Genomic DNA, 13252 nt, shown 5'->3' with positions numbered 1-13252 from the left:
TACGCCGCGGTAGACCGGTAGCGCTGCGCCGGCACCGATGACGTCATCGGTGTGCGCAGCGTCCCGGTTGCCATGCCGACGGGCCCCAGCGCCGAAATTCAGTTGCGGCCGCCTCGCCCGTGACAGCCGCAACTAAGACTCTGGCAACAGAGTCTTACGAGTCTTTGCGCCGGCGCATTAAAGGCCCCGCGGCGGCCGGCCACTTTCCCGCCGGCCGCCTGGCCGCAGCTCCCTCCCCGGACTTCCCCCCCCCCCCCCCCCCGGAACAGAAGCAAGCCCGGCACTTGTCCGAGGTGCCGGGCTCATTTTTTAAAAGATTTTCGCGGGCCGCGATCGGGTGCAGGCAGCTCCTCCTTAAGGGAAGGAGGAGGCCTGCACTTCCCGAGCCTGCCGCACCGCATCGGGTGCCGCAGCGCCAGAATTGCGGCGCGAAACGGCAGTTAGCGCCGATTTACTGCCGCAAAGACCCTTCAGTAGCGCCGGCAGCCGTTTGGGCGCGGCCCTGCTGAATTTTTGGCGCGCGCAGGGGGACTTAGCGCCGGCACTAACTTCCGGCGCTAAAGCCCTGGCTAAGCCAAAACTCAATTTCTAGGCCTATGACTTTAAGGAAAGAAATAATCACGCATCAGATTCATTGTAATTATGTCATGTATAAGCGATAGAATGATGCTTTGCGACACCGTGGTCTTCAAATTTGCATTGTGTGTTTTTTTGGCAAAGATTTGCTAGATGCTTTTGCTTGAACATTATTACCACTTTAAAGGTGTATCTGAGTAATAGCTTTCAGTACAACTGTGGTTTTCTTCATTCTCCCCCCTCGCCCCACATTCTTTATGTTTTTTTTTTGTTCCTCTTAAGTCCACTTGCACCATTTAGCAATCACGGTGATGGGTGGGAAATCTATTCTTGATCTGGCCATTCAATGCTGCTTGAGAGAGGCACAGATTAATGTAGCATCCAAGTTTCTGTCACTCTCCTATGGAAAGGTGCAACATCTATTCCATGTTTCTTCCAGAAGCCCAGTTGGAAACACGGGGCTCGATTTTCAGTGTGCCGTGGAGTCAGGTTTGGAGGCGTTAAATTCCCGAAATCGGGGGTCCCAACCCCACCCCGCCCCCAACCTGCCTCCATGCCAATTTCAAAGGAGGCGGGTACCCGCCCCGCACTGGGGCCTGCCTACCTGAGGCGGGAAGGGATTAGTGCCAATTAACTGCCTGTTAACAGGTAGTTAACAGGCAGTTTTTAGCCTAATCCCTATTTTTAAGATTGAACTGTGGGAATCCCGATGGCTCCAAACCACGCCAAGTTGGAGGAGTCGGGCTGTCGGGTTGAAGGGCTTGGAGGGGTCGAGATGTCGGTGTTCAGGTGAGTGATGTGTGCATGAGTGCAAAGGTAAGTGTGTTTGGTGTGTCTAAAGTGATTAAAGAAGTTTTACATACATTTTCTTACCTTTTCAGTCTTCCTTCCTTTAGTTTCGGGGAGTCCCTCATCTCACTGGCACAGAAAGCAGAACAGCTGCGATCTGTCAAAAGTGCCAGCCTGCAGCTTTCTGTGCAGGAGAGATTTCTAACTGAGTCTGTGGAGAAGGACTTATGTTAGAAGTAAGACTGTCAGTGTTTGACAGCTTCAAACAGCTGTGAAATGCTGATATTTAATCTGTCAAAACGTCTTGACAGATGAAATTTCAGTCTGTGATGTCACCTGTTGCCGGGTGGCCCTTAATTGGCCTGCTGAGCCCGCTGGGCAGGTTCAACAAGGTCAATCAAGTTAAAATCGCGTGGATTGGCCGCATCTCGATGGAGGCGGGACTACAACCCCGAAAGTTGTAGTCCCGCCTCCAACCCGACTTCTGAATGAAAATCCAGCCCATGGTATCACAAATACCCCATGAGACAACACGTTGACATACCAGTTTGCTAAAGCATCAAGCCACTAGCCCTGTTATCTGTAGTGTGTGTTTTAACTGATATATAGGCAGACAATGCACCTAAAGCTTTACAGTTTACAACCATTTTTTCTTTATCAATTAGATGAAAAATATTTGTTTTAAACTCACCTGCTATTATTCTAGCAGAAGTGCCTGTAGCCCAATGTACCCAGTTAAAAATATACTGCCTGGAGCAGATAAATAATAAAATAAACAGGTTATAAAAGTTAGGCTGAGATCCACGCCTATTTTTAAAGTTGTATTTTTAATTTGTCTTTGGTGATCAGAAAGAAAACTGAAGCAATGCCAAAATATCTCATGAGATACGCCAAAGATTGTGTCACAGAAAACAGTGGGAAAATGTGTCAGTAACATTAATATTGTTAGACTTACCTGGGTGCTTGTGGATCGGGTCTGAAGATGGCCATAATCGGCTGAAGAATTACCAATGTAAGAATCATACAGCCAAAGTATGGATGGGCACCAGCATACTGAGGAGAGTGTAGAGGTTAATGTACCGACAATGCATCCTACAAACCTTACTCGTTTCTACCAAACTCCCTTCTGAATTTAATTCGAGTAAGAAACAAAGGACTTCGCTTGATCACTTTAATGGGAATTTCAAATGACAATGTACAGCTATATTAGCAAATGTAAAAGAGCTCCCACTCACGGAATTATTGCATGAGGACATGTTATCTTTACAATTGGATGGCAGTAATGTTTAAACCACTGATTTCTTCAGCAATATAAAGTGCTTTTATATTGCATGTTCTATGTTAAGTGGTGTAAGTTTAGGATTTTGAGAATGAAGAGTTAGACAGACGGGCAGGAATGTTTATTTTAAATTAAGAAAAAGATATTGGACTGTGTCATCCAATAATAGAATGAGAATGTGTAAAGATGAGTAGAAAAGATTATAAGTGAGGACAAGCAGGCAGATTGAATGCGATCAACGGTTGAGTACTTTCATCAAGCTGCCTGTCTTCAGTTACATTCTAACTGTAGACAATTGTGAGTTTATTACCACAGATCTCTCTCCACAGATGCTGCCTGACTTACTAAGTGGTTCCAGCATTTTCTGTTTCTATTTGAATCTATTTGGTGAATCATGAGAAGTCCCAGGACTTGTCTGCCCAGTTTTACATTTGGATCAGGTTTATCCTTACATCGGGAACTTTACAAACTACAACTAAAAATTGTCAATGTGCAAACCTTTACCCTGCAGCCCATTGTTCCATTTCCCCTTAACTCATACTGGGTACAGTTCCAGGGCGGAGCTGACTCTCTGTATCTCAGTCAAATCACCATTCCGCATGGCTAAGCCTGGACAGGGAGTGCTGTACTGTTGCAGGTGCCGTCTTTCAGATGAGGCTCCGTCTGCTCTCTCAGGTGGACGTAAAAGATCCCAAGGCACTATTTCGAAGAAGTGCAGGGGAGTTATCCCCGGTGTCCTGGCCAATGTTTATCCCTCAACCAACATCACTAATACAGATTATCTGGTCATTATCACATTGCTGTTTGTGGGAGCTTGCTGTGTGCAATTTGGCTGCCACGTTTCCCACATTAGAACAGTGACTCCACTCCAAAAGTACTTCATTGGCTGTAAAGCGCTTTGAGACGTCCGGTCGTCGTGAAAGGCACTAAATAAATGCAAGTTTTTCTTCTTCTTTCTTTCAGTGTCTATCAACAGGTTATTTCAGCATGGGCCCACCACGGTCCAAATCTGTCTCGCACACACACAAACATTCCAGTAGGGGTCACTGCATACCACTCGGCAGTGGGAACCCTATTTCAGTGGTTCTCAAACTTTTTTGGTTGAAGGAGCCCTTTTCAAATGGATTCGTAATCACGGACCCCCCATCTAAATTATAATACTAATATAGTACTCATAATACAAAAGTGACGCATGTAACGAGTGTTTTAATAATACTTTTAAGAAAACAAGTACAGGAAACTCTTTGGTATCTGGCACCAACGGGACTGGCGTGTTGCCGGTTGATCAAAAATTCTGGATGACAGAGAGGGTTATCTACCAAGGCTATTTTTAACAAAGAAAAATTAAAAAATCAAGAAATGTGCAGTATACAGTAGTTGGGTACTCACCTACAGAATGTTGTGTTAAATGGATGGTGGAAGATGCTTGATTAAGTACAGTACTGCCAGTTGAGGGTAATGCAGTGCAATGACTACCAGCAGCGTGGGAGACACACAGTACCCCTGTAAAATGGCGGATCAGAAGAGACTACCGGCAGCAGGGAGTCAGACTCCTGTTACGGGGTATTGAGGTGTTCCAACTTCTGACAGCGCCAAGAAGCCGAGTAGTGGCAGTTTGGAGAACTACCCCCCACTGACTAACTCGGCCACCGCGAGAGACTCGGACTCGGCAACATTGCCGGTTACTGACGTGTTGTTTTCAGAGTGAGAATTTTGCCAATACAGGTCCACAATCCCTTATCCAAAACCCTTGGAGCCAGATGTGTTTCGGAATTCGGAATTTTTCGGATTTCAGAACGGTACTGTTGTTGTTGAACGGTAGCGGTGAGCTGGGGGAACGGTAACGGTGAGCTGGGCGAACGGTAGCTGTGAGCTGGGCGAACGGTAGCGGTGAGCTGGGGGAACGGTAGCGGTGAGCTGGGGGAACGGTAGCGGTGAGCTGGGGGGACGGTAGCGGTGAGCTGGGGGGACGGTAGCGGTGAGCTGGGGGGACGGTAGCGGTGAGCTGGGGGGACGGTAGCGGTGAGCTGGGGGGACGGTAGCGGTGAGCTGGGGGGACGGTAGCGGTGAGCTGGGGGGACGGTAGCTGTGAGCTGGGGGGACGGTAGCGGTGAGCTGGGGGGACGGTAGCGGTGAGCTGGGGGAACGGTAGCGGTGAGCTGGGGGAACGGTAGCGGTGAGCTGGGGGAACGGTAGCGGTGAGCTGGGGGAACGGTAGCGGTGAGCTGGGGGAACGGTAGCGGTGAGCTGGGGGACGGTAGCGGTGAGCTGGGGGGACGGTAGCTGTGAGCTGGGGGACGGTAGCGGTGAGCTGGGGGGACGGTAGCGGTGAGCTGGGGGGACGGTAGCGGTGAGCTGGGGGAACGGTAGCGGTGAGCTGGGGAACGGTAGCGGTGAGCTGGGGAACGGTAGCGGTGAGCTGGGCGAACGGTAGCGGTGAGCTGGGCGAACGGTAGCGGTGAGCTGGGGAACGGTAGCGGTGAGCTGGGCGAACGGTAGCAGTGAGCTGGGGAAATGAAAAAACTTTTTGTTTTCAGAGCTTTTCGAATTTCGGAATTGCTGATAAGGGATAGTTGACCTGTAATAGAGAATTCCGGATATTTAGGTGCCGTTTAAACAAGAGTTTCCTGTATTTACTTACACTTACAGATATCTGTGAGATGGGTGTGCCTGCTTCTCACACCAATTCTGGGTACTCGGCAGCAACAGATGGCCACTACCTGTATTAGCCACTTAGTGCTGGACTATTTTTAAAACCGTCAGCAGGCTGGCCAAGGTGAGTGAGGGCACGAGCACCCGTGCACATGCTGGGATGCTGCTGGAAGCACGACTCATCGCCACACTGTCCCACTGGCATGTTCTGTAACAGCTGCACTGTGGGGGATTGTACGTGTTTACCTGAACACGTTCAGGCACCTGTTTGAAGGGTCCCGCTGGTGTTCTGATCACGTGTCGGGAGGATGGCACAGGGTCGCGGCGCCAAGGAGAGGAATCGGCTCGGCCGGCAGGGAGCGCTCGCTGCAACGTGAGTGAGAGCTGTGGGCCTCTGTGAGGAGCCGGGCCCAGCCGCTAAGAATAATTCGTAAGAACTGAATCAGTGTCGGTTTTATAAAGAGGAGCAGGCTTGAAATTACCTCGGGTCGCGGACCCCCTGGAAAGTCTCTAAGGACCCCAGTTTGAGAACCGCTGTGCTAGTTGATTTTTCCTCTCCCGAGCGCAGGGGCACGGAGGCCAAATGTTTGGCCTCCAACTGCTGTCCTGGTTGAAATTGACACCAACAAGAGATAAAATCTGGGACCTTTTTGGCTGGCATGGCTCAGTCCTACATTAAAGGATACAATTATCCAGGAAGATTATACAGCTTAATCAATACAGAATTAAAGACAGAAGTGCCGTGTGCACTTATCAAAAAATCATACTTAAAAAATGTGTGGCTCTCTATGTGTTGACTACATTTAATGCAATGAGAGGGATGAGTGGGAAAATTTGGATGGATCAAGCTTTTTCAATGAAGACTAATGCGTATTCCCATGGCAGTGAGTTGGAGGATATGCTATTTTATCATAACAGGCACTTTTACCGTGTAATGTACAATATAACACACAATGGCCTCAAAATTGGGTCGCGTATTGCCCTTTTTTCAGGTGCTACACGGCCTCCTGTCCCCAAAATGGCAGGCAGGAAGCACACGCACACTTCCGACCGAAGTGCACCGCCCGCCATATTGGGCAAGGACAAACAAGAGGTGTCCTTTACACACACCCAAAGTAGGCTTTACGCCTTTTACATATGTATATAAGGAGCCTAACAGCTGCTTCAGGTCCACACTACAACACTGGTTCCCCCTGAGGCAGACAGCGCTGTATGCACTCAGGGAAGCCAACCCTAAAGATCGTCTGCAAAATAAAGTAAGTTACAGGAAACTTTCGTTTAACCGGAGGTTAAATGTCCAGAAAGCTCTATCTACTGGCAAAATTCAGGAGCCGTTTCTTATAAGTTTTTTTACTTCTCGTTGCTATTTTTTTTCCAGTCAGACTCTGCAAGGTCTAGCTGAAGCTGTTGCTTAGCTACAGAGATGCTTTTAAGCTGCGGTCGACTGTTTGAAGCTGTTGCTAAGCAACAGGGTTTGTTGATTCACACGGAGCTCAAAAGCTCCGTATGTTTTAACATTAGCGCTGGTTTCTACGGCAGTTTTGATGGTACGGCACCAGCTCGGTCCCGTCAGTGCCGGATACCTGAAAGTTTCCTGTACTTACTTGTAAAGCACCATCCCATAGCTCCTGGATCTCCAGGCCCTGGCCCTGATCTCCCCCTCCCCACACCCAGCCCCGAGATCTCTGATCTCCTTCCCACCCCTCCCCGCCGGAGATCTTCGACCCATGACCTGCATGCTCCGGTCCTCAACCTCTGATCTCTTTTCCCCCAGGCTTCAGACCTTGACCTCCCGCCCCTCCCTCCCGCAGTGCCACCACTCCCCTCACTTAGAAATCCCCGATCAGGTTAGGACAGGATTATGCTCGTCTGTGATTTCTCAGCGGTTGAATAACCTGTCAACAATCACTGTCATGAATAATAGCTGCTTTCGACGGGTAGCAGATGACACTTATGGAGACATACCATGGCAAGGAGTCAGTGCTTCCAGAGAAGGGAGGAGTGGGGACAATATTAAGAAAAAAAGAGTGCCTAGCTATTAAAAAAGAACTTCAAATGGAAACTACAGATCAATGTGAAGTGGAAACTCTGAATCATACAGTACAGTAGTGAAAGGGTGGACTCATTTCAATTAAAGATAGACTAGGAAGAAATCACGTCATTCCCTCCCTAAACCTCTCCGCCTCTCTACCTCTCCTCTTTTAAGACATTCCTTAAAACCAACCTCATTGACTAAGCTTTTGGTCAACTGTCCTAATATCCCCTTATGTGGCTCGGTGTCAAATTTGATAAATAACACTCCTGTGAAGTGCGCTGGGTCGTTTTACTACGTTAAAAGGTGCTATATAAATGCAAGTTGTTGTTGTAGAGCAGGCAAAGTGTAGCTTGTGAGTGTGAGAACGTACTCCAGAGAAAGGCTGACTCTGGAAAGTGCAACGTGCTCATGGGCTTGGCTTGCCAGCAAAGTTGAAGCCCATGGAATAAAAGGGACAGTGGCAGCATGGATACGAAATTGGCCAAGTGACAGGAAACAGAGAGTAGTGGTGAATGGTTGTTTATCGGATTGGAGGAAGGTGGTGTTCCCCAGGGGTCGGTGCTAGGACCACTGCTTTTCTTGATATATATTAATTTGCAGATGATATAAAACTTGGAAGTATAGGGAACAGTGAGGAGGATAGTGATAGACTTCAAGAGGACATAGACAGGCTGGTGGAATGGGCAGACATGTAGCAGATGAAATTTAACGCAGAAAAGTGTGAAGTGATACATTTTGGTAGAAAGAACGAGGAGAGGCAATATAAACTAAAGGGTACAATCCTAAAGGGGGTGCATGAACAGAGAGACCTGGGGGTATATGTGCACAAGTCATTGAAGGTGGCAGGGCAGGTTTAGAAAGCAGTTAAAATAGCTTACGGTATCCTGGGCTTCATGAATAGAGGTATAAAGTACAGAAGCAAGGAAGTTATGAAGAACTTTTATAAAACATTGGTTCAGCCTCAACTGGAGTATTGTGTCCAATTCTAGGCACTGCACTTTAGGAAGGATGTGAAGGCCTTAGAGAGGGTGCAGAAAAGATTTACAAGAATGGTTCCAGGGATGAGGGTCTTCAGTTACTGGATAGACTGGAGAAGCTGGAGTTGTTCTCTTTAGAGCAGAGAAGGTTGAGAGGAGATTTGATAGAGGTGTTCAAAATCATGAGGGGACTAACCAGAGTAGACAGAGAGAAACTGTTCCCATTGGCGGAAGGGTCGAGAACCAGAGGACACAGATTTAAGGTGATTGGCAGAAGATCCAAAGGCGACATGAGGAAAAACTTTTTTTACTCAGCGAGTAGTTAGGATCTGGAATGCACTGCTCGAGGGGGTGGTGGAGGCAGATTCAATCGTGGCTTTCAAAAGGGAATTGGATAAGTACCTGAAGGAAAAGAATTTGCAGGGCCACAGGGAAAGGGCGGGAGAGTGGAACTAGCTGAAGTGCTCTTGCAGAGAGCCGGCACGGGCTCGATGGGCTGAATGGCCTCCTTCTGTGCTGTAACCATTCTATGATTCTATGACTTGGCATCCCACCCAGTTTACAGTTTAATTCTGGCTGACTAAATCAGATTGTCCGAGGCATTGTGCTTATTTTGTTTATAAAAGTCTGTTTTCCTATTTGTAAAGCTAACATGTAATTTTTCATCTTTATTATCTCAGTTCCAGTTGTAACTTTTGCAGTTTTTTAAAAACTGAATTATTTTCCATTTCTCGCTACAAAAGGCAACAAACACTGACTTACGTGGCTCCAGCCTCCCCTGTAAAGAAAAGGAAGAAAGAAGGCAAGGCACGTTAGCAACACCGTGGTTACCATCAGAATCCAGTGTACCTAAAACAAGAGACAAATGACAAAAGTTCAAATGTTGTAATGAGCCGCTTGTATTTCACCAACTGTGACTCAAGATTAACCGCTTCAATATCTGACTGCAACACTGTGTGTCCAGAACTGGTATTGATAGCAGCAACCATATCCCACTTACTGAAATGTTAACCTCCAAACAGTCAAAACATCTTAGTATGCTATGTGCTAGGATATATATATTTGTATCTTTGTTAAAATTGAATGTTGAATTTACTAATGATGCACCAAAGCGGCAAACCTCTCATTCTGGTCAATGCACTTCTTTTTATTGAGAAATCCAGGCTGATGAAGCAAGGGCTGTGGTCCAAAACACCACCAAGTTTGATAAGAATATGAATCAAGTCCATCGAAAAGCAATGGTTAGGTGATGCCTACCTTGGGTTTTCAAGGGCTAAAAATTGCAGGAAGAAGGAAAGTATGAGGGTAGCAACAAAAGACATGGGGGGAAAAATTCAGTATCGCTCCGTTTGGGGCGCCATTATCGGCCGTGCGCAAAGTTTAGCGCCTGTCGCTAATTGTCGCCTCCGACAGCAAACTTGGCTTTTATCGCCCCTGGAGGTTATTGGAGCGCTAAATCAGGCGCTTCACACCTGTCTTAAGGCGCAAAGGCCGAGGAGCGAGGCACTACCTCAGAGCGCTGGTGAAGCAAGGAAGGGCAAATCAAAATGAACCTGCAAAGTACTGCTCAGTACTCAAAACTCCTTCACACAGCGTTGAATCTCTCCGGAAGTCTCTCTCTCTCTCTCTCCGAATGCGTGGTGCAAAAATGTCACCGACAAAAAATGGCAGGAAGCGGTCGCCTTTAAATAGCGCTCCCCCAGTCCCTTTCTGACTGCAAAATGCTCCCCTCAACCTGTCGTTGCTAGCGGCAGGCGGTAAGGCAGGGGGCGCCACTCAATATCCGGTCCGGGGCGCTAACGGGGCGTTGCGCACTCGATTGACGTCACAATCTGCCGGCGCAGGAGATTGTGGTGGTAGTATTTAGCGCCGCCACAAAATGTCTAGTTAATTTCACGAGCGGCGCAAACATCACCGCGCCCGGGCGCTGGTTGCTTTGCGGCCCATTAGCGCCCTCTTAAGGCGCTAACGGGAGGCGCAAACAACTGAATTGTCCCCCCTAGAACTGTTCATCCACATCAGAGGCTCCTTCACTCTGCTGCTTTATATTTTTGAAAATTGTCAAACTGTAATCTTAGGGCAGAGTTATTCTACCACTTTATCATTGATAGGAAGTGGTTGATAGGAAGTGCAGCAACACACCAGTGGCAGTTTGACTCGGCAGTCATACCAGCAATTTGAACCCCAAGTTCAATAATGCAGAAGTTGGGGGTTTCTCACGAGTTTGCCATTGTGCAGCTAACAGTAAAACTCTGACTGCCTGAATCCTGGGGTAGGTTCAGCTGTCAGATGCCATCGGGAGTACAGGAGCAATGTACAGTTTGTTTTCCCTCATAAACTCCAGTTGTTTTGCCCCTAAATTGAATGTTGAATTTGCTATTTCTGCAAATTAAAATGGATTTCCAAGCTAGTTTAGATGATGTGTGCACTACCGTGCCCATCTCCATGGCACGCAACACACCCTGGGGCTTGGAACAGGTATTGCTTATAAAAAAAAGCAACAGAGCCAAGTGGCATTGTAGCTCTGCTCTATCCAACCTGTGCATCAAACATAGAAACATAGAAGATAGGAGCAGGAGTAGGCCATTCGGCCCCTCGAGCCTGCTCCTCCATTCAATAAGATCATGGCTGATCTTCTACCTCATCTCCACTTTCCTGCACTATCCCCATATCCCTTGATTCCCTTAATATCCAAAAATCTATCGATCTCTGTCTTGAATATACTCAACGACTGAGCCTCCACAGCTCTCTGGGGTAGAGAATTCCAAAGATTCACCACCCTCTGAGTGAAGAAATTTCTCTTCATCTCAGTCCTAAATGGCAGACCCCTTATTCTGAGACTGTGACCCCTGGTTCTGGACTCTCCAGCCAGGAGAAACATCCTCCCTGCATCTACCCTTTCAAGCCCTGTAAGAATTTTGTATGTTTCAATGAGATTGCCTCTCATTCTTCTAAAATCTAGAGAATATAGGCCTAGTCTACTCAATTTCTCCTCATAGGACAATCCCCCGATCCCAGGAATCAGTCCAGTGAACCTTTGTTGCACTTCCTCTATGGCAAGTATATCCTTCCTTAGGTAAGGAGACCAAAACTGTACACAATACTCCAGGTGTGGTCTCACCAGGGCCCTATATAATTGCAGTAAGACGTCTTTACTCTTATACTCAAATCATCCTGTAATAAAGGCCAACATACCATTTGCTTTCCTAATTGCTTGCTGTACCTGCATGTCAACTTTCAGTGATTCGTGTACAAGGACACCCAGGTCCCTTCTGAACACCAAAATTTCCCAATCTCCCACCATTTAAAAAATACTCGCTTTTCTATTTTTCCTACCAAAGTGGATAACTTCACATTTCTCCACATTATATTCCATTTGCCATGTTCTTGCCCACTCACTTAGCCTGTCTATATCCCCTTGAAGCCTCTTTGTATCCTCCTCACAACTTACATTCCCACCCAGCTTTGTATCATCAGCAAACTTGGATATATTACATTTGGTCCCCTCATCCAAATCATTGATGTAGATTGTGAATAGCTGAGGCCCAAGCACTGATCCTTGCGGTACCCCACTAGTTACAGCCTGCCAACCTGAAAATGACCCGTTTATTCCTACTCTTTGTTTTCTGTCCGTTAACCAATCCTCAATCCATGCTAGTATATTACCCCCAATCCCATGAGCCCTAATTTTGTTTAATAACCTTTTGTGTGGCACCTTATCAAATGCCTTCTGAAAATCCAAATACAGTAAAATCTTGTTTAAACGGCACTTTATCATCCGGAATACTTTAATAACCGACAAAATAGATATATCTCAATACAAAACAACACCTCAATAACCGGTAATCTTGCCGATTCTACCATACATTTAACGGAACATTCTGTAGGTGAGTACCCAATTATACAGTACATTTCTTGATTTTTTATTTTTGTTTGTGTTAAAAATTGCCTTGGTAGGTATACCTCTCTGTTATCCAGAATTTTTCATCAACCGGCACCATCCTGGTCCCACAGGTGCCAGATAAGAAAGAGTTTACTATACATCACATCCACTGGTGCCCCCTTATCTATTCTGCTAGTTACAACCTCAATTTGTCAAACACGATTTCCCTTTCATAAATCTGTGTTGACTCTGCCCAATCCTATTATTATTTTCTAAATGCCCTGTTACCATGTCCTTAATAATAGATTCTAGCATTTTCCCTACTACTGATGTCAGGCTAACTGGTCTGTAGTTCACTGTTTTCTCTCTCCCTCCTTTCTTAAATAGTAGGGTTACATTTGCCACCTTCCAATCCGCGGGAACCGTTCTAGAATCTATGGAATTTTGGAAAATGACAACCAATGCATCCACTATCTCTATAGCCACCTCTTTCAAAACCCTAGGATGTAGGCCATCAGGTCCAGGGAATTTATCGGCTTTCAGTCCCATTAATTTCTCCAGTACTATTTTTATATGAATACTAATTTCTTTCAGTTCCTCATTCTCACTAGAGCCTTGGTTCTCCACTATTTCCGGGAAGTTTTTTGCGTCTTCTTCCGTGAAGACAGACACAAAGTATTTGTTTAATTTCTCTGCCATTTCCTTATTCCCAGTTATAATTTCTCCTGCCTCAGCCTGTAAGGGACCCACATTTACTTTCGCTGATCTTTCCCTTTTTACAAGCTTTTACAATCTGTTTTTACGTCTCTCGCTAGTTTACTCTCATATTCTATTTTCCCTTTCTTTATCAATTTCTTGGTCCTCCTTTGCTGAATTCTAAAATCCTCCCAATCCTCAGGCTTACTACTCTTTTTGGCAACATTATAAGCCTCTTCCTTTGATCTAATACTATCTTTAACTTCTCTTGTTAGCCACGGTTGGACCACTTTTCCTGTGGGGTTTTTGTGCCTTAAAGGAATGTACATTTGTGGTAAATTATGTATCTGAAACATCCATAATTA

General features: G+C 46.4%; 1 protein-coding gene across 1 annotated transcript in view; it reads right to left on the bottom strand.

Moving 5' to 3' along the window:
* The window catches only part of frrs1b (ferric-chelate reductase 1b), a 59315-nt gene that overhangs the window by 3185 nt on the left and 42878 nt on the right, over positions 1-13252 (bottom strand). The window contains exons 11-13 of the mRNA XM_085983253.1: positions 9071-9157; positions 2321-2418; positions 2057-2115 (exon numbers count right to left, since the gene is read on the bottom strand). Of these exons, the coding sequence (XP_085839379.1) occupies positions 2057-2115; positions 2321-2418; positions 9071-9157 (244 nt within the window). The remainder of the gene's footprint in view (positions 1-2056; positions 2116-2320; positions 2419-9070; positions 9158-13252) is intronic.

The sequence above is a fragment of the Somniosus microcephalus genome, chromosome 3, assembly GCF_052327205.1.
Source record: "Somniosus microcephalus isolate GS21.2 chromosome 3, FLI_Smic_1.0, whole genome shotgun sequence".
NCBI classification, from domain to species: Eukaryota; Metazoa; Chordata; class Chondrichthyes; order Squaliformes; family Somniosidae; genus Somniosus; species Somniosus microcephalus.
Note: the sequence above shows the minus strand (reverse complement) of the source record. Positions and strands in the feature narration are given on the sequence as shown.